This window comes from Cibotium barometz, chromosome 39, assembly GCF_041138505.1.
Source record: "Cibotium barometz isolate CiBa-2024 chromosome 39, ASM4113850v1, whole genome shotgun sequence".
Classification (NCBI taxonomy): Eukaryota; Viridiplantae; Streptophyta; class Polypodiopsida; order Cyatheales; family Cibotiaceae; genus Cibotium; species Cibotium barometz.
The window spans coordinates 43,612,489-43,634,766 of record NC_141084.1 but is presented as its reverse complement, the minus strand read 5'-3'; the positions used below and the strand labels follow the sequence as shown (position 1 = coordinate 43,634,766).

Below are 22,278 nucleotides of genomic sequence, written 5' to 3'. Positions count from 1 at the left end.
AGCTGTCGACGAGGAGGTTTCTGTTTTTTGCTGTGCCGGGAGAAGCTGGTAGTAAGGAGAGTGAGAGGGAGCGGACTACAGTGTGTGTTTTTTGGTGTTGGTGCTGCTCGCGTCTTTGAGCAGCTTGTGGGCTCGACATCGTGATGCGTCGAGGGAGAGGCGGGCTCTAGGAAGAGCAAGACTGTTCTCTCTCTCCCATGGAAGGCAGCGTAGGAGAAGACAGCATTTTCTCTCCTCTTTTTGCTGGCTCATGGTTGTCGTGGAGGTTCCTGAGATCGTTCAGGTTCTTATGATCATGGAAAATAGGGTGGCTGTTCATCCCCGCAGGGTGATCTTGTTGGGTTTTGGTGGGCTGCTGTGGTGGCTGGTGGCGAACAGGTTTGTTGTGTTTTGGAGCAGCTGGTGGCGAGCGACGACAGAGAGAGAGATGGGTTGTTTCGTTGGGTTGCTGCCCCTTGGTGTCTGAGACGAGGGATGTGTGTGTCTTGTTGGTTGCTGCGGCTGGTATCTGAGGCCAGCTCAAGGGCTGAGGTGATGAAGTTCTAAGAAAAGGTGAGAGAGGGATTAGCCAAGATGAATGGGGGACAACCTTGTGAGTATACATCTTGTGTGTTGATTTGAAGGTGTCGTGTATGTGAGATGGTTGTGTGAGGAAAAGCTTCTGTGTCGGAAGAAGTTTGTATGGAAGTGTTGGTTTGGGAATTCAAAGATGAATGATACTGGTGATGTATCTGGCTATGGTTGTGTGTTGGTATCCTGTGTGTGTTGATTTGCAGGAGAAGGCGTGATTGACGTGTTTGGTGGTGTAGTCCACAGGTTTACACTCTCACAGCGCACTTTGTGCCAACCTTCGATTACCTCGTCATGCACACAGTGGAAGTGTATGTGTTTGCTGGGTGATTATTTTGTCTATGGTGCCCCCGTTTTGTGCTAGTGATTCCAAGGTTGGGGGAGTGAGAAGCTATAGAGGCCTGTTTCCCTGTTCTTTTTTCCACTCCACAGCTTTTTGGTGCCCCCACTGAGGAGAGCTCAGTATTTTTCTTCGCCTAGAAGGGTGTATGTCCCATAGGAGAGAGACTCGTACCGCTTCTTTTGGCAGGGATTGTTGCAGATTTTCATGATGTGGTCTTATCTAGAATTTCATGGTAGGAAGGGTGAGGATGTGTTTGACTTCTTGGAGCAAATGGAGTGGGCATGCATTAGCAATCATGTTACAGATGAAGAGTAGGTTTTGAGGCTAGTAAAGATTTTCTTGAAGGAAGATGCCCGAAAGCTGGCTTAAAGATTTTGTTCAAAGCACAGGATGCGGCATATGAGCTACATGGTGTTTTGCCCATGACAGGTTGAAAGAAGGCCTTTTGAAGCATTTTCAGTAAGCAGAGGAGCCTAGTGTGCTTTGGCAAGAGTTGAGCATCTTGAAGCAGGTCCATGGGCAATCACTGCATGATTTTGTGAAGGTATTTACATGTCTATGGGGTAAGTGGTGTACGACATTGAAGCAGGAAGTTCCTCCTATGTTTTTGAAGAAGAGCTTGTTTATTGATGGTTTGTTACCCCATTTGAAGGTCAGGGTTGAGTTGAAGAATCCCGTCATTTGATGATGTAGTTAGGGTTGCTAGGGAAAAGGAAGGCAAGATTTTGAAGCAGATGGAGATGGGTATTTATTCGCATAAAGGTGTTGTGTCTACAAGGGATATGCATGTAAATTTGGTTGAGGTGGATAAGAGTCCTATGCAAATTTTGATTAGACAGGAGCCTCAAAGGCCTATACAGGTGCAAAGGGGGATGTTCTATGTGCCTTCTGATTTTTTTCCAAAGTTCTTAAAGCATGTGAAGGTGGATGAAAAGCAGGTGAGAAGCAAAGTGAAGATCTGTGTTTGATGAATGATGTGGATGTAGCTAAGATTTTCCCTATTGATGTTGCGATTGAAACTAAGGATGTGCATGTTGAAAAGCAGGATGAGGAATCTAGGTCAAGGTTTGAGACTTTTGCAGATGAGGAGTTGCCAATGGATTCTTCTTTGGATTGGGATGTCATGGCTGTGTATGACAGTGATTTGGAATGTTCTATTGAAGATCATTTGCATTCAGATCTGGATGACATACATGCACATGGAGGCAAAGAGGATGATGCCTTGGGATTGGCTGATGATAAGAAGGAAGAGGAGTTGGATACAGAATGCTTTGAGGATGATTCTTTGCCAGATTCTATAAGGGAGGAGGATGGGGTAGAGACTTGTGATGAAGTGAAGATGGTTTGCAATGCGGATGTGGAGAGTATGGAGGAGGATTCTATTGTTATGGATTTTCTTAGACAGCTTGGATGTTTTTCCATTTGATGCATTATATTCCTCATGCATAGTTTTATGCTTAAGGCCTCCTGCTTAAGGCTTTATGCATAGTGCTTTATACATAAACTTTATGCATAATGCTTTATGCATAAGGCCTCATGCATAAAGCATTATGCTTAAATTTTTATTATGCATAAGGCCTCATGCATAAAGCATTATGCTTAAAGCATGCATTATGCATAAGCTTTAGCTTATCTTGCATAGCGGCATAGTTTAATGCATATATTAAGCTCTATGCATGCATTCATAATGCATAGATTAAGCTCTATGCATAGACCTCTATGCATACATTAAGCTCTATGCATAGAGCTTAATCTATGCATGCATGCTTAATGCATAGTGCCGCGATACGGTTTAGTTTAGGCTAGCGTGTCTTGCATAGTGCTTTATATGCATAAGCCTCATGCATAGCTTTATGCACCTCATGTGAGACAAAAGTAACATGTCCCGATACCATCAAGGTGCCTTTACTACCCTACAAGGACCCTGAGAAGGGAACTCTACTTTTTTCCACTAGGACCTTCACGAGCATCTACTTCATAGAAGAGCTCAAATTAGCAAAATAGGGTATAAAGTTGAACTTAGATATGTGTATTTATTCGAGAAGATAGAAAGCCCGTTCTCCAAATTTGTGCTGGAGATTTATGGGGAAAGAAAGGAAGCCAAAAAGAAAGGAGACCAGGTCATGTCTTCTCTGCACAAATTGACAATGAACTCCCTGTACGGGAGGTTTGGCATCAAACCTGAATGCAACATAATAGAGATTCTATGCTGCTTGGAACATTCTGGGAAATTGAGTAAATACATTGGAACTGAATGTCACTAGGTTCCGACCGCTCATGTGTCCCCGCTCTCACCGGTCTCTCATCTCTTTAAATCTGTTCAATTTTTAACTAACACATTCTATATCGGATCAGACCCCGAGAGTGATTGGTCTGATAAACCTTTAAATGATGATTGATGTTAATAACATGAACAAGCTAATTAAGATGAACTATTTGAAATCTAAATATGGGTGTACATTTTCTGTCAATTATGGGGGCACAAGCTCCTTGTGCTTTGGGTGCAATCGTACCCTGCGAAGACTTCCTTTTGTGGTTTTGTAGGTCCTCTAATCCTCTCTTTCAACATCACGAAAAAGAGTTAAGTGCTTAAATTCTATCTTTCCTCTCTTTCCTCTATTATGCTGGGGATTTGTTTTGTAAGTTTGTTTTTGTACCTTAAATCAGAGAGCTGCCCAGTGTGTAGAAAATGCAACTGCATGCATGTGCAGAAAATGCAGCTGTACATCTGCACAGGCAGCTCTCTGGAATTTTTTTAAATTCCAGAGCGTGTCTATAGGGATGTCTATAGGTGTGTCTATATTGTTATAGACGCGTTTATTGACACGTCTACTCGGCGGTAGATGCGTTTTTAGACACTCCTATAAACGTATCCGTAACATTTTAAACTACGTTATCAAAATGTGTCTATAGGCGCGCCTACAGTCGCTTTTCCTTGTAGTAGAAGGAAGGTAGAAAACAGGGAAAACCTGAGAGAGAGAGAGAGAGAGAGAGAGAGAGAGAGAGTAATGCCATAGCGAAGCCAAGGGACCACTCATGCTCCATGGATGATGGAGCTACCAAAGTGCAAGGGCTGTAAAACTTCGATCCATACATTGGGTGACGTGTTCGCGCGAGACACGCATGATGGGTTGCTCGTCGAATGCATGATGTAACGTAAGTATAATAAGTCAAGAAGCGGGCGGTTGGTTTTCCGGGGTGGCGAAGCTTCGTGGAAGGTGGTGAGAAGCTACCCCCCAGCTGCAGGCGATTAAGTTCTTTCCGTAATCACTTTCGAAACGTCGTACACGTTGTCGGTTTTCTCTCCTCTTTATTGAAATCGGCGCATCACAAACAACCCCCCTTCTTCTAGGTTTGTTCATTGCGGTACTCCTCAACTCTTTGCGTTCTCAGGCTCTCTGTCGCTTAATCTTGTGCTACTCTCTTCATCTGTTTGCGTTCTCAGGCTCTACGTCTCTTAATCTTGTGTTATCAGCGCTCTCCGTCTCCTAGTCTTGTGCTATCAGGCTCTTAAACCCTGTTATCCCTTTGTTTTGTTTCATTATGAAGCTTCCTAAGCTTTCTCGTTCTCGCTCGAGATCTCCACCTTCGAGCGCGCCTTCTTCTCCCAGTGACTCTAAATTATCATCGACAACCTCGGAGAAGAAATCCGGCCATCTGCGCTTTCCTTTACCTCCTCTCAGCTGGAGCGGGAGCCGGAAACAGGATTTCTCTGCCGAAATCGTGGAAGTTTCGACGCCAAGCTCTTCCAAAAACGTCGATTATGGCGCAAAAGCTGCTTCTGCATCTAGAAGTCCATCATTAGCAAATCATGACGACCGGCCATCCAGGTCGTCTTCTAAGTACGGCAAGGCGAAAGCGGCCCTCCGGAAGATTCCGTCGAGCATAATGCAAGAAATAAAGCAAGTGTTCGCCCAATTCGACGCCAACGGCGACGGAAAGATATCGGCCGACGAGCTGAGCGCCGTGCTACGATCGCTGGGCGACGAGACGACACGGGAGGAGGCGGTACTGATGGTGGACGAGGTGGACGCCGACGGGGATGGCTTTATCGATCTGCAAGAGTTTGTGGATCTGAACACGCGCTGTCTGCACGTGACCGGCGAGATAGCCAGTAACGAGGAGCTCACGGCGGCCTTCGACATCTTCGACCTGGACAAGAACGGGCGCATCACAGCGGAAGAGCTCCACAAGGTCCTCACCAATCTTGGCGACCAGCGCAGCACCTTGGAGGACTGCAAGCGCATGATCCGCGGCGTGGATCGCAAAGGGGCGGGTCACGTGGACTTCGATGACTTCAAGCTCATGATGACCCCATCCTTCCATCATTAACCAAGCAAAACCTAACATGTACATCCCTTGTCCAATATTTCCATGGCCTCTCTCTTTATTTACCAACGCCACTTGAGTATTATTAGCCATAGCCAATCAGTGAAATCACTTGAATTTGGCATCACTTCAATGTGAAGTCTTTTAACTTTCCAAGCTTTACTCTTGTAGACAGAGAAACCTTGTATTAATAATCATGAGAGTGTCTCAATAAAGGCTTAAATTTGCACCATTAATATTGTGAATCTTGTGTGATGTTCTTTTATTGTTTTACAAGGAAGCTCATGTTGTATGCAAAGATGTGTAATTAGTTTTGAACAGTCAATGCATACCGCAGCAGTATTGTGGCATGCATTCAACAAATGTATAGAAAATTGGTGCAACTTCATGAGATTGAGTTGGCATGACAAAAGCGAGAAAGAGAAGAAGAACGAGGTTTAAAAGTAAGAATATCATGAAAAGTTTTTTGACTTTCAAACCGTAATCTGGAAAAGCCGTATTTTTAAGATTTGAAATAACTAAGTGCATGAGATTCAACAAATGTATAGAAAAATTGGTGCAACTTCATGAGATTGAATGGGCGTGACAAAAGTGTGAAAGAGAAGAATAATGAGGTTTAAAATTAAGAATATAAGGGAAAGTTCTTTAACTTTTGATAATATATATATACTTAAAAGTTTTTTCAATTTAAGCAAGGATTTATCACCGACAATTTATGAAAGGGTTATCTTTAAATTTTAAAATTTTGTACAAAATAGCTTCTAAAAAGCACCCTCTCAGCATAAGTTATTGATAGATTAGGTTTTTATATAGTGATTTCAACCTCCAAGATTGTTTTTTCGTGTGTGTGTGTGTGTGTGTGCATGCATGTTGTGTGCGTGTGCATGCACGAGTGTGTGTGTGTGTGGTACACTCACTATTGTTAAATCTCATCTTAGTGTACATCATACAATTTGAGGCATTAAACACACTATAATCATAGTTGCTTGGCATCACACCCATTTTTTAGCATTTTGCCCATAAAATACTTATAAATTTTTAAAATTACTAAAATACAAAAGAACTTGCTATATTTCAATAAACTGCCAATTTTGAAGGGCAAGGATGCTCTCGAAAAATCAAACCTGATTATAATTACCATGGCTCACTCGTGGTAGTTCTTTTCTGAGTATGCATTATCGAGCAAGGTACATTCACTCTTGTTAAATCACATCTTGTTAAATCACATCTTAGTATACATCATGTAGTTTGAGGCATAAGACACATTATAATAATCATGAGGTCTTCTTTCATTATTTCATAAGATTGTTATATTATAGATGAAAAATAGTAATGTATAGTTTGTACATGAACTAGCTAGCATGCCTTTGTGTTATGCTTTACTTTGTGGAGTTGATTCCACATGCCTTTGTGTAAAGGAGTTTGTGCAACATGCCGTTGTGTAAAGGATCTTCACAGAGGAGTTGAGCATAAGAGCAATGTGGTGAAGCCTAGCCAATATGCTTGTAACACAAGTGATGGTCCAAGTAACAAATTTGTTTATGTGACCACATATATTTTCTCGCTACATATAATAAAATTAAGTGTGTGACCATGAATTTAACCTATTCCTAGACAGAGTTTTTTTAAATCTCTATATTATATAAAGGAAGAGTTTCATGAAGCTATTACATGGCAAGAATTGGGAGGCTTGGGCATGCAGTTTAGAGGTTTGAGGAGGGGTAGGTGCCTACTCGTTCGAAGACGGGTGAGGTTACTCGTATATATAAATAAAAGTGTTATCATAAATTTTGTTCACATATAGAATGAATGATCATTGATGAGGATTGAAAGTGATAACAACTTTGTTGTTTTTATTTCTTCCCCTTAAATATGTTACTTTACAATCCGATGTATTTTCTCTTTCAAATATCTTATATCTTGCCTATGCATTAGCCATGGGCCTGCATTGTTCGAAAAAAACCTGAGTTTAGTGTAGTTTACACCTGCATATTTTGAAAAAAACAATCAACTTTAAAACTTGAAGATACAAATACCTCCAGCTTTTAAACAGTTATAGAACAAAAACCTTCAGATTTTAAAATTTTCCTATACAAATAATTTGACAATATTTACATGAACATTTTCCACTTTTTGGGAAAATATACTTTTTTTCTAACACGGGCTCTACCACTAGGTGTGTAGAACTTTGATATTTTATTAGGTACAAACAAAAAGGTCAAAGGTGAAGTATCTAAAATGCTACGTACGCAAGGAATTATCTTATATTATAAAACGTAAAGAACACACTATCAAGAAAAACTATTTGGCATGAAGGTCTTCTTATATCACTATAGTCTATGAAGTGCTTTCAATCAAAAAGTCATCAAAGCATAGTACAATGAAAGAGGACAATAATTAATTCCACAACCTCCCATATATAATATCTACATATCATGATCAGCAACCATATAATGAAAAAATAGATTAAAGCCACGACATTGACTATCGTTCTCAAGAAGAATACTTTTAACCAATATGAAAATATATAAAAATTTCTCTAAATCCCGCTCGTTATAAATCGATATCATTAGGAACTCAATGGAGTCTTCTTGGGCCCTTTTATTTGGCAGTTTAAGGGAGTCAAACCTTTTCTCTTAAGAAGAAACGTTTTCTAATTAGAAGCTTCAAAACGGCTACTTTATTCGAATTTGAATTTTGGGGGAAAAATGGAATTTAAAATCTAGCGGATAAAACCATATCATGTAACATATCTATGGAAAGCTCTTGATGCGTAGATCACGGATCTGTAATCTCCGCTCAAATCGGAGCTTGTATGTAGAAGTTATGGAGGTCCGAAAATTGTAAAATTGCCCCCTCCCCTTTTTGGGAAAAAAAGTGCACCCTTTGACCACTCTTACACCTCTCTTACAAACCATTGGTTTTTGCTTACATGGCGGGCTCCTATTTGTCAAAAAGTTAAACGTTTCCATAACCTCATGGCAAATTAAAGGGCCCAAAAAGACTCCATTGAGTTCCTAATGATATTAGTCCATTCTATCTCTTCAAGTTCCCATAAAGAGAGAAATGAGAGTCTGCATGGTGTAAGCCTTTAATGATAGTTTTACACTTGGAGAAGGAGCGTTTATCCCCTCTTTGCAAATCACTTTGACAACCCAAGCATTAGTGAAGAGATTATACTCAATTGACCAACAAGGAGAGGAGGTCCAACCCATGGCCATAATTGTTAAAAAAAAAATAGATGGAAGATTGTCTAGAGCCTCGGTTCTTGCTTTTGAGTTAAGTGAGAGTGGAGCTTCAAGGGAGGTTGCGAAGAAGTAGTGAGACGAGAACTTGAGTCAAAATTGTTTTGCACGGTGAAGCACCAAAAATCTTAAGGATTCAAAGGGTGAAAGGGGTTTTACTCAAGCAATTTAAAACACCTTTTGCACTAAGGAATAATGAAAGAAGTGCCCCCTTGCATGCATCTTCCTTCTGAGTGCATCTTCAATAAACTCGGTGAAGAACTCCATTAACAACAATGTGCTAAACTCTTAGAGTATTATCCACATAGGAGGATCAAAGTTCCAGAAATCTCCCCATATGTGTACCCCCTTCTTATATAGAGTGAAGGCCCATTTCCAATTCAAGTTTGGTGATTATGTTTTTCCCAGGCTCTCCAAACACTCTTAACTCTTTAGAGAACAACTCAAATTTTGCAAAGAGAACTGACATATAGGTAAGTCATTCTATTTTTGGCACTGTTGAGGGCTTGAAAAACAGGTGGTGGTCATCTGGTGCCCTATACATTCCTTACTGTGGAGGGTCCATCATTTGTGTGATTGGGGAACAAGGTTTTGCCCAAACCTTTGATTGGTGGGTATAGCTCTAACAATCCATTTGGCTCCCAATTTTCCATTAGCTCTTTTAAATCTAATAGCCGTAAACCTCATGCTTTGTTTAGGTATAGATCTCCCATTTAACTTTGGATACCTTCATTTTACCCTCTTGTCTACCCCATAGAACATCTCTTAGAAGCCTTTCTAGTTTCACTATGTGAGTCTCTAGGGGTCTCCAACAACTAAGGAAATAGACCACACTTGAACTTAAAATTCTATTAAGAATTTTGACCTTCCTTGCCATGCTTAAGAGGGACATATTCTATTTGTGAACTTATTCAAGTAGCCAATGCCATTTATGTTTAAGAGACACTTCTTGTTATGTACCTGGATACTAATGTACATATTAGGACCTAATCTAGTGGGATAAGGAGACATGAGATGAAGGATTAGCAAGTAGATACTTGGCCAGGATTCTTGGATTAATAAAATAGGCTTAATTACTATTTATACAAAGGTTTTTTGGCATCAAAGATGAGGTTTTGTCTGTGTGAGGAAGAGATGCAAAGAAGCATTGATTTTGTATGTGCTAGGGCTTGGAGCGAGTACCCAAGCAGAAGGTGAGAGAGGGGGCAAACCAAAAAAAAAAACCATTAAAAAAAGAAAACATATAGAAAACCTAAAAACATCCAAAAACTAAGAAAATCATAAAAAGAATCTCAGCAAAGCGATTTTGGCATTGGACCAATTGCTTATGCATTCATGTGTAGGCCGAATCATTGGGATTTCATTCTCAAACTTGATATTTGGGCGCGAAACTTTATCATATGCAACTAACACTAGGGAGTGGAATAGGACCAAGGGTCGATCTAACCATCCTAGAATCTCTAGATTCTAGTTCAAAAGTAGAATCCTTCACAATGGAGGGTACCAAATCAGACTATGGGGCACTAGCCCAATTCAATGTCCAAACATGGAAATTGTCAAATGAGATTATGGAGCTTTTAGGAGAGTCATCTCTCGGGAGGAGCCGAAAGGCCCCAATCCATAAGAAGATTAACGGGTGAGAGAAGGGCCATGAGTAAACAAGTTACAATGATACTGCATCCATATAACTAACCAAGTTCTAATCTTCATTTGATGCAAACAGAATACTCTAGGAGAGATGGCCAATACCGTCCATTACACCAAATTGGGCCAAACCTCTTGGACAACCTGTGAGTAGGAATCAAGAGGTCTATCTGGACTCATTTCGATGGGATAATATACATGCCAACAACAAGGGACATCGAATGAGGACTCGACTCTACCCACATGTGATTGATAGATTCTTCATAAGGAGGCTTAGAGTAAATAATGAGGAATAACACAGTACGAGGATGCCTCAGGAAACCTCTACACAATCACAAATATTCCTAGGGATTTGTCGGGAATTTTTCAAAGCACCCCTAGTGAGAAAGTGTTACCATCTAGCCAAAGATCAAACGACTTATGTCGGCAAAAAGGCAACACATATACACTAAGGCTTATCGAGGAGGAAAGGAATATTGAAAGGTAGAGGTAGGGGGCACATCACACCACACATAGCCTACCAGAGTGTAAGGAAAACAAGAGCAAGAGAAGGAAAAACCTCCTAGGAAGAAATCACTTCAAGGAGAGGTAGTCCAGTGGAAGAGCAAGAATTTGCGTTCTATAGCCAAAGATGGGATTCCAACTTTCGGATTCCTTAATTCATTAGACTTGATTAAAGAAGAAAGGATAAGGGAAAATAGTGACATCTGAAGAGAAGAAGTACCTCTTGAGAAAGCAAGGGTATCCACTATCTTAGAACCCATAGTACGAGCTCCAAGGAGCATGGGAAGCTGAGAGACCAGGGGGTCAAGGAAGGAAGAGCTAGAAACCTCTACTAAGAAATAGTGCGATACAAGTAGTGGGATACCCAATGACACATACCACTAGTGTGCTCCTAGCACCTTTACTAGAAGCATCAGTTGGAATACTAGCCTATGTGTACACGGAACTAGCTACGCACTGTTATGCTAAATCACACTTCTAAGAGGGAACTCTACACATTCACCTGATGGATGAGGAATGAAACAAAACCGTCATGGGGTACTTACCAATGCTTCGAGCTCATGTCTCTTGAAGCCTCCAAGCTCGCATATATGCTCTAAACTCCAAGCTCCACCTCCGCACTATCACCGTGGAGTCGCTCACACCATCACATAGGCCAATCACACTCTCTCTCACTCTCTCATACAAGCATAAACACACAAGCATGAGAGAGGCACAATGCTAGAATGCTCTCACTCCTCACTCTCTCACAAGTACAAAAGAAAGAGCTCTCAATAGCACAAAGGGGATTGTGTCCTTTCATTATACCTTATATACAATTGGCCCTTATTCACACTTGGGCGTCCAAAACTTACTAAACTAGGCCTTGGGTGGCCAACGTCTCATAATGTACAACCTTTATAGTGCCTTTACATAACACTTATTAATGTCCTCAATTGAGGATCATGGTGTTAATCCAAATGGGATTAAGATTCCCCTTTTCTTGAAGTAGCTTTTGTCCTCATTAGGAATTTTTTGAGGTCATTTTGGGCCTTGTAAGGAAGTTTGACCGGAATATTCCCTCCAAAAGGGGGCACCGGATAAAATTTTTGCAAACGAACTCCAAATTTGTCGGACCTCACATATGTAGATTCTACTCTTCAGAAGCTATCCATTGATATATAACACGATAGGGTTCGGAGAAGGGACGAGATAGATACCTAGAAGATTCCTTTTTGCCTGGGGAAGATTCACGTATAACGGGATTCTAGGTTATACGTGAATCTTCCCCAGGCAAAAAGGAATCTTCTAGGTATCTATCTCGTCCCTTCTCCGAACCCTATCGTGTTATATATCAATGGATAGCTTCTGAAGAGTAGAATCTACATATGTGAGGTCCGACAAATTTGGAGTTCGTTTGCAAAAATTTTATCCGGTGCCCCCTTTTGGAGGGAATATTCCGGTCAAACTTCCTTACAAGGCCCAAAATGACCTCAAAAAATTCCTAATGCAGAACCTGTTACCGAGCAGGTCTGAAGACTTGGCCACCGAATTCATGGCGATAGAAATTGTGGTGAGACTGGAGTTTCCTGAGTGTGCATCGGAATGCCGAATGGGACTTCCAGAACCCCCGGTGCCGATCATGTCTTCAAATGTTATGTACATATAACCTGGAAGACATCTTAGACGATGGTAATATATCATTATACCTCTGTTTATTGGCCCTTGGTTCATATCAACAAACTGTAGATGCTAAGCCTTGTAGTCATCATAACGTTCTCTAGGTTGGTCTATCAGAACCACTAATAACTTCATAAACTTGACACTTGCTACAATTGCAGGATCTGGTATATTTCACCAAGTTCTGATCATAGTTGTTGTCTTTGTGCCTGAATACTGGCAATGTGGCTAGGTTAAATATTGGAAAATTATAGCAGAGATGAGAATCCCTCTCTTTTGAAACTCTAGCGGTGTCCACCTCCTCTTGCTAGGCATGTAGAGTGGATCCACTCGTAATGTTGGTGGCGCACTCATGTAAATGCTACTGTATTCAGTGACTATTAGAAATTCCTTTCTCCATGAAGGTTGCACTCCAAAATCTTGCAGTTGTGGTGCCTCTTCATTTGTGTGTATGGTAGTGTATCCACCTATGGTGTGCACTGGATGTTTCCTCCTCCATCTTCTGTAAGAATAACTAACCATAAAAGTGACCATGCAAATTTCCAACAAGTCTGCTAGATGGGGGTTTTCCAACTTTGTGTGTTTTGCCACATTGGACCATAATGTTCCTTCTCCAGCCCAATGGCAGTAATTCCTATAATTCTGGACGAGTGGCCCGGGGAGGGTACGGCACATAATGTTGCAGAGTGGGGGTGACTGCAAAATATGCCTCTGGGAGAGTCTTGCTTGTAGGATCGAATGGGGTAATCTACATATCACGGCATTGAACATAAGCTCTGGCTTTAACAATGGATTGCCTTGTTGTATGAATTCTTCATATTTTGTAGCTATCATGGAATCCAAAACATTATTGTTAGTGTAAGGTTTAATATTATCAGCTGGAGGCAGATTACATACCTCCTGAGGTTGCCTTGGTGGAGATTGAATAGGTGCCAATATCTCCTCAGCAGGGGCGAGAGTGTTAGTGGGAAATTCTAATTCTGGTGTGGGGAGAAGGAAGAGTAGATGCATCTAGCTTGTGAAGAAGTAGTAGGAGGCGTGCTTGGGTAGGGATTAAGAAGCCTACTGGTGATGATATTAGTATACATAGGGTAGGTGTTTTTGAAAAAAGAAGATGGATCCTCATCCTCACCGTGACCCGAACTAGGGGGTGGGTGGCTAGGTTTGTGAGCTTGAAAAAAGGTTTGAATTTTAGGGATTTCTTTGTTATCCACATCTGGGTAATTTATGTGAGTTGCATCAAAATTATTGCTTATAGTGGTAAGCATAACTTCTAAATGCTTATGGATATTAGTATATAACTTAAGGATGCCCACTGGGTGATATAAGGTAGACCCACAAAGATTTAAATGCTGGTGGGTATTATATACTTCTAACCACCCGTGACTAATTACCCATTGATATAAGTATTAGCCACAACCTCGTAGTTAGCTAGTGTTGCTGGTATGTCATCTGGAACAAACAGGTCGAGTTTGTCGACCCTGTTGTGACCAGAATTTCTGAATTTTGTAAGACACGACACCAACTACGGAGGTTGAGGAATATTGGATATTCAAAGGATAAAAGAAGATATCTTGTGGGTTAGTTAATATTAGATCCCCCCTCAAAATTCCCATAATGATGGTTGGGTTAGCATCGCGCTCGACCTATATCTTCAGCTAAGTTAATATCGTATTGAAGTAATGAGAGTGTTAGTGTAGATAAAAACAAGGTAAGAGTTTGAGAAGGGGCCCGAGGAGTTACTGGCAATTATCCCAATTACGAGGCACGCTCAAGGAGGGTACGTGGGTCATCTCAGGGCTCCGATCTTTGACTCCTTTCCTGTGTGGCTAGTTGGTGGGTCAGTTCTTGCATGCGGATATCAGCGTTGCTGAGCTCTGTAGAAATGGTTGTTTCTCTGATCATCCGTTCAGCATCCCCAGCGCTTCGAATCTTCTTGTTACTTCTTGTGCTCTTCTGGTAGTAGCTTCTCTTTTGATTGGCATCAGTAATTTGAACTGCCTATTGTGTTACCAATCTTTGTGCATCCTATAATTGGTTTTCTAGCCACTGTTTGGTTCATGATGATTATTTCATTGAGAGCCTTTAGTTTTTCTGCATGTGTTTTGTTAACCTGCTCTTGTTTTCCTGTTGGTCCTTGTACTCTTCCTTGTTTTTCTTTGAGGTTGGTTGTGAGGAGCTCTATGTGTTGTCGAAGCATATCCGCAATATGCTGTGCACTCTCCTGGTACTCCTCCATTTCCTTGGCATGCCTAGTTGTTAGGCCTTTTGTGTGAGCTATCTCCCTTTGTATATGCTCCTTTGCTTTCTCCAGCCTTGCATTTAGGTCAGTGTTCTCATTTATTTTTTGTACAATGGTTTGACAAAACCAAATTGTTGCTCTCTAATGCACTGTATCTTGTTTCCTGTTGTTCTACAGCTTGTAAACTCCTTATGATTACTTCTTTATGAGTTTCCTCTACTGCCGCCAAGGTATCTTTCACACTTTGTGTTTGGGCATTTTCTTCTTGTAGCTGATTCCATAGGCTAGCATTCTTGTCATGCAGCATGTGTGTTGTCAACAAATGGCAACGCCATACCTTCGGTTCCTGTTCCCAGTTGGGGTACTAGTGGCCGCACTTATTTTTGTATGGGGATCATTGAGGAGTGTGTCGAGGCCTTCCAAGCTATCCTAAAGGAATTGCTGAGAATCCATCTCCTTGAAGGAACCAAGATGCGGCAGTGCCTCGTCTTCATCCAATTTTCTTTGTTTGCTTGGCATGGACATTTTTGGGGAGTGTGGCCTCTTACTAGATTCTGTTGGCGTTACTAAATCTTGTTGTGCAACTAATGCCTCCTTGTGTACTGGTCCTTTCAAAGTATGATCTTTCAATGTTTGTTCTCCAGCTTCCTCTATGTGCATCTCTGCTAGTTGTGAATCCTTTAGCGGGGAGAGGTCTTTGAATATTTGTTGTGCAGGGCTCGTTGGAGGAGAGAGCTGTTGGTGTTGTTCCTGCATAGTAGGGCTTAGTATTTTTTCTTGGAGAGCCTCTTGGTATGTCTTGATCTCTGATGCCACAGCAGCTTCCAACTGTTGAGATTCTGTGGTGACATCCACTAGTAGTCCTCTCATTCTTCTATCAGTCTTCTTCTTTTGATCTTTCTTGATTTACTTCATCCATCCTTTTAGTAGCTTTGGTAGGTTGACTGGGGATTAGGGCTAGTGACAAGTTTTCCGTTGTGCCACATGGTTAAGTATTTGTGTTAACAGGTATGGGTTGTTGACCTTGGGCTGATGTGCCTTGAGATAATTTTCCATTTCTTTGTGCATAAAAAAGGCCCAATTGTCCTCCTTTTCTTCATGTGCTTTGGCAATTTTGTTAAGGTTGACCCTGTTATACCTCTCAAGGATTTGATTTGCATCATCAAGGACATTGCCCTGCAAGCTTTCTCCATGGCTTCATCCTTGATGTTCTCGTACTCTGCCACATTGGAGTTATAAGAATCTCTCTTTAGCATCTCCTTGATAGGCATTGTATCCATTGTGTGTCTTTGGGCCTTGACTGCCCACCACGGGGAGCTGTAAGGCATCTCTGATAAGGTCTTCTATTATGAGAAGTTCTTCCGTGGTACCATGTGCCTTTGTAACTTTTCCTTGCTTTGTCTGCTTGTCATATGTACGGAGATATTCTGCACAGAGATCTGTGCCGATCCCTCTACCAAGGCTGACTTTTTCTAGCTTATCTTTTACTTCTGCATCTTCAAACAAATGGAGACATTCTTTACTGTGGCACTACAGAGTGTAACACTGTAGCCATTCTACCGAGGCTGACTTTTTCTAGCTTATCTTTTACTTCTGCATCTTCAAACAAATGGAGACATTCTTTACTGTGGCACTACAGAGTGATTTTCCAATGTGGTGTAATGACCTATCTTTTGATGAGTTTTCCCTGGAAGGACTGGGCATAAGGGCCCAAGAAGTTGCTCCTCAGCTTGCTGGCACTATGTGTGGCACTGCTGGCTTGTGTTGGAGGTGGTTGCTCCCAGGACTCAAATTCTGACATAAACATCTATACAAGCATATATTGTCACAGTCGAATGACTGGTGGAAGCCACCCCCCCTTCTTCTTCTTCTTTTTTTTGTGTTAGTATGTTAGTGAAAGATTCGTGATGGCCTTCCCATATAGTAAAATGTGTGAATTTGAAGGTGTGAAAATTTTTCGTGAAGCTGCAGACTCGGGGACATGAAGTTCTCTTATGAAAGTGTCCCGTGAAGTTCTCCCATGAAGTTGCAGGCTTGGGGACGTGAAGTTCCCCCGTGAAGGTCTCCCGTGAAGTTGCAGACTTGGGGACGTGAAGTTCTCCTGTGAAGTTGCAGACTTGGGGATGTGAAGTTCTCTCGTGATGGTCTCCCGTGAAGTTCCCCCCGTGAAGTTCCCTCGTGAAGTTCTCCCATGAACGTCTCCCGTGAAGGTCTCCCGTGAAGTCCCCTCGTGAAGTTCTCCCGTGAAGTTGCAGACTTGGGGACGTGAAGTTCCCCATGAAGGTCTCTCGTGACGTTCTCCCGTGAAGTTCTCCTGTGAAGGTCTCCCGTGAAGTTCTCCCATGAAGTTCCCCCGTGAAGTTCCCTCGTGAAGTTGCAGACTTGGGAACGTGAAGTTCTCCCATGAAGTTGCAGGCTTGGGAACGTGAAGTTCTCCCGTGAAGTTACAGACTTGGAAACGTGAAGTTCTCCCGTGAAGTTACAGACTTGGGAATGTGAAGTACTCCCGTGAATTACTCCCATGAAGTTGCGGGAGTCAAAGAGTCAAAAAAAGTGCACAAGGAATCGATGAAAGAGAACATGTAATCACAAGTGAAAATGATGAATTTAAGAGAACAATCGCTTTTATAGCGTAGCTGTCGGATAGGGCGACTACGTTAAATGATCAATCCACGTGTCAGTTTATGATTGGCTCCATATTTTTACCGTTTCACGGTGTGAAACACTAAAATGGTTCACGTCATGAAATAGTTTGGGGTTCTTCACGGCATGAAACATAAAAAATAGTTCACATCATGAAACATTTTGGGTACTTCATGTCATGAAGTACTTCTCTGTTGTTTCACGTGAAGTTTATAAAACGAATTTTTGTACTCAAACTCACCCGCATGCACATGAGGATGCATTGATTTTTTACCATGGAAACCAAAGATTTTCTTTGGTATTTTTAGGCATTGTTTGATGAATTTTTTTAAATTCTAATCGAGAGATTTTTAGTGTTCCTTCCACCCAATTAAATATTTTTGTTGCGGTGTCTGGTTGTGTATTGCTTATACTGGGGGACACCCTTGTTTTTTCCTTCACACATAATATTCCATTCTTTATTTACTATGGGTATTGTTGTTGCTTTAGTCATTTTCAATTCACGTTGCTGAATTTGCTTTCTTGTCCACACAAGTGTAGGTGGGGGTTTTGTCCTTTTGGTTGGGGAGTTGATGCCAAAAACTCTTACCTTCTTTTGTATATGGCATCTATCATTGATTTCGTTTTAGGTAACCATATTGTTATATTGCCTTGATAGTAGCCTTGTGCTCGTAGTAGGTCCTTTCGGATCCACTGTTGTGATAGCAATCATGAGGCTTCTGCAAGTTCTTGACCTTTTGCCGCTTTGTAGGTGTGGTGTCAATGGTTGACTTTTGAACCGGGTTCCAACTTGAGTCTTGCTGGTTCAATGTGTAGATCCTCTTCGTCCCACCAGAGTTATGGACGCCATATTGACATGAATCAGGTCCTTTTGCATTTTAGTTTTTGCTTGCCTAGCTTTAGGCTCATCTTGCGCTTGTTGGATCTTTTCTTTTGCTAATTATTTTTATTTTTTTAAGAGGTGTTCTTGGAAGAGCATCTCCTGGGTTAATGGTCCAAAGTATTTTTTTAGTTTACATCCAGTTTTTCCAAGTCAATTACCCTTTCAGCTCTAACGCATTTTCAGTTAGACGTTCTTGTATAGCAATTCTTAAGCTGGGGACTAAATACTCCATGGGCATAACCGCTTTAACACCATAAGCTAGACAGAAAGGAGTATATCCGTTGCCACCTTATAGGATGTGTGGTAGGCCCCAAAGAGCTGCTGTAAGCTTATGCTCCCAATCTGTTCGACTTGCTTCCACAGTTTTTGTCAGGATGGTACATAAAATCTTATTGGTACTTTTTGCCTGACCATTTGCTTGAGGGTAGTATGGTGAGGATTTACGATGGATTACTAAGAATCCTGTAAGCAATTGATTAATCACCTCATTAATGAAATGTGAGCCGCGGTCACTCACCAATTCCAATGAGCATCTGAATCGTGATATAATTTACTCATATACAAATTTTGCAGTTGTTCATGCATATGCTTTCTTTGAAGTTCTGGCCTCTACCCACTTAGTGAAATAATCAGTGGGCTATGATTATGTAGCGGGCTTGTGATGGATGAGCCGCTGGACTTATAGGCCCCACAAAATCTATTCCCCATTTCTCAACCTGACAATGATGGGGGTTAGTGGCATCTTGTCTCTTTTTTGCAGGATGGCGAAACGTTGGCATTCCTCGCATGGCGAACTCATTGGCATCCCCAAATAACGTGGGCCACCAGAGTCCAGCTTGGAGCACCTTGTGGGCTATAATTTCTCTGAAAAAATGCCTGCCTGCTATCTCGGAATGAGACTCTTCCAGTATGGTCACGAATTCATCCTCCCTTACGCATCGTTTGAACACATTATCTTTGCCCAGTCTATACAACTCACTGATAATCAATTGATATGGTGCTGCAAGCTTGATAAGCCTTTGCATCTTATCCTTATTTAAGAGTACCTTCTGAGGGAAGCCATAAGCCAGATACTCTAAAATCTCTTCGCTCCACTCCGGTATCATATCCAATTTAAATAGACAAGCATCAGGGATGTCATCATCTACACCAGTTCTCCATTTGGAACTCTGGACAGGTGGTCGGCCAGCACATGTTGTTTTTCCTTCCTTATACTGCCGTGAAAATAAAGTCAAATTCCAACAATAATAGTAGCCAACGTGTGATTATTCTCGTGGTGCAAGGTTTATTTATTGAAATATACAAGTGAATAGGGTGTGTGCGCGAGAACAAGCCCTTGGGGGGAAAGAGGCTGTAAAAGAGAATCTGTAAATGTGAGAGGACTTGTGAAAAAGTGAGAAAAATCTACTGGGAGAGAATAAAGGGTTGCGTAAGGAGATTTAGGAGGTGTGGAGATATTCTGGGCGAGGTGGAGAGAATCAAGCAAAAGAGGTGGAGTGAATCAAGGAGAAATCCGTGGGATTGGATGCTTGGATGTAAACTCTATAAATTGAGGCATTGGCCTGATGAGAATTTGCTGGTTTTTTTATTATCCATGCCTATATTAAGCTATCAGTTAATTGCTCACTAATCACGTCTTAATTATCATCTAATCTCTTTGTTAATGATGTTGATTCTAGCATTTGATCCACTGTAACTCATCACATTGCTGTAATTTTAACATGGTATCAGAGCCTAGCCTAGAATCCATCAAGTTTATGAGCCCATTATCTAACTAATTAGGATTAATAGATGATTAAGAAATAATCACTTTTTTAGTTATTTTCAAGTAGCCCACTATACCCCCAGCCAGTGGTGGAGGGGCTTGATCTCCCTCTAGGAGCAACATTAGCTCAAGCCCTTGTAGCCATACATAGCTATCTCACTTGTGCTCCAGCCAAGTGAATCAGCACAGCAAACTGCCTACGAAAGCTCACAATTTTTGCTAATTTACAGGCACCATTTTTTTTAAGGAAAAATTATATCTCTTCTTCTTTAGTTGCAATGGGTCTAATTCCTCTTGGCCCTAGGCATTTTCAAGGGTGCTCTACAAGCTGGTGAAGTTAGAATTTGATTTAATCAAGTCTACAGTGAGATCCAAGCTCTTCATCAAATCTGTAAGGGTGACTAGTAAAACAGAGATTAAGCGTTCAATGTTTGGTCAGATCTTGTGTTTCTTGGCTTAATCCTCTACTAGACTAATTGCTATTGATGGCCTTGAAAGGATTTGAGCTCATTTGAACTCTAAGGCCTTAGATCTGGGCTCCCCGCATACTCTATTTTTTGCACACAAAACAAAGGATTAATTTGCTAATCAATGATTAATCAGTACTAATCACTATTTTTTGGTACAATTGAGGGTTCAAATTAACCATTAGGATCTGATATAGATCCCTATAACTTCAAATTGCAATTCAGAGATGGTTTGATACTCCAACCATTCCGTACAAATTTGTTACCCTTGATTGTAATTTCTGGTGATTTTATGCTGGTAAATCTGTGTAATCATCTCCTAAAACACCAGATTGAGTTGTAAAAGGGTAGACACTACCCTTGAATCTTGAAATTGGATCGAGGTAAGACTCCCTTCACATTATCATGAGTACGGCACAAGAAATAGCCAAATTTAATGGGGAGCAGTTTTACACATGGCAGATAAAAACTATGTATCTGCTCATGAGGAAAAATCTGTAGGGGCTAGTTGAGGGAAGAGTTGAATGCCCAGAGGTGAGAGGAGAGAATGAGTGGAAGAGCAGGAATGAAAAAGCATTGGGACTTATCGCACTCGGTTTAAATGTTGAAATCATTCATCACATCATAGGGATATAATGGGCAAAAGATGCGTGGGATGAACTCAATAAATTATTTGGCATCACATAATCTAAAAATTCAAAGATAAATCTGTTAATGCAATTTTACAAATCGGATACGAAGGAAAGTGAACCTTTAATCACACACTTGAACAAATATAAAAGCAATAAGCAACAACTGGCAGCTATTGGTAAAAAGGTAGAAGATGATGAGGCACTAGCAGAGTGTGGACAAAGGTGAATATGAAAACATTTTAGCAACACTAAAGAATGTACCTGAATTAAAGCTACACGAGATAGAAGGAGCTCTACTAGAGTAAGAGACCAGAGGCAAAGAGAAGAAATGGCTCGACTCAACAGCAGGAGAAGAAAAAGCATTCTTCACCTGAGGAGGATTCTCTCGAGGACGAGGACAAGGAAGAGGCAGAGTAGGAGGAAGGACCTTCACTTGCAACAACTATGGAAAGCTAGGACACATGGCAAGAGACTGCTACATCAAACCCAGTGGAGAAGGAATGACATCGGCAAACTTCATGGAGGCTCCTAAAAGGAAGTGGAGTTAGATCATCTTTTCTGTGAGAGAGAGAGAGAGAGAGAGAGAGAGAGAGAGAGAGAGAGAGAGAGAGAAACCCCACAACCCAATGTAACCTGCCCCAACAAAGTAAAACCACCTCTTAGCCACCACCGATGATGTAGGCCATGTGATAGATGTATGTGTGAGCACTTTAGTCAAGGTCACGGGCACTTGTAGTAGCCTTGGACACATAGAGAGAGAGAGTGTCAAGGACTATGAGTTTAGGGACTTGTGAATAGGGTGTGTGTGGGAACAAGCCCTTGGCAAGAGAGAATCTATAAATGTGAGAGAACCTGTGAAAAGGTGAGAAGAATCTACTGGGAGAGAATAAAGGGTAGCATGAGGAGATTTAGGAGGTGTGGAGATATTCTGGGAGAGGTGGAGAGAATCAAGCAAAAGAGGTGGAGTGAATCAAGGAGAGATCAGTGGGATTAGATGCCTGCATGTAAACTCTATAAATTGAGGCATTGGCCTAATGAGAATTTGCTGGTTTTTTATTATCCATGCCTACATTAAGCTATCAGTTAATTTCTCACTAATCATGTCTTAATTATCATCTAATCTCTTTGTTAATGATGTTGATTCTAGCATTTGAACCACCATAGCTCATCACATTGCTGTAATTTTAACATTATTCACCAGATATAGCAAGGCTTGATGGTCCACAAAAAATATGAATTTGTTAGCCACCAAGAGATAATGTCTGTATTTCTTGACTGCGTAGACCATGGCCAATCCTTCTCTTTCGGTAGTAGTGGTGTAGTTCACCTCTGCATCATTCAATTGACGACTA

The 22,278-nt window shown here is 41.3% G+C and overlaps 1 protein-coding gene across 1 annotated transcript; it reads left to right on the top strand.

Annotated features, from left to right (window-relative positions):
• The first annotated feature begins 4,242 nt into the window (after window positions 1–4,242).
• Window positions 4,243–5,478, top strand: LOC147616127 (putative calcium-binding protein CML23). The gene has a single exon (XM_086778755.1). The coding sequence runs from the start codon at window positions 4,457–4,459 to the stop codon at window positions 5,243–5,245; it is 789 nt and encodes a 262-aa protein (XP_086634881.1). The 5' UTR covers window positions 4,243–4,456; the 3' UTR covers window positions 5,246–5,478.
• Window positions 5,479–22,278: the final 16,800 nt, after the last annotated feature.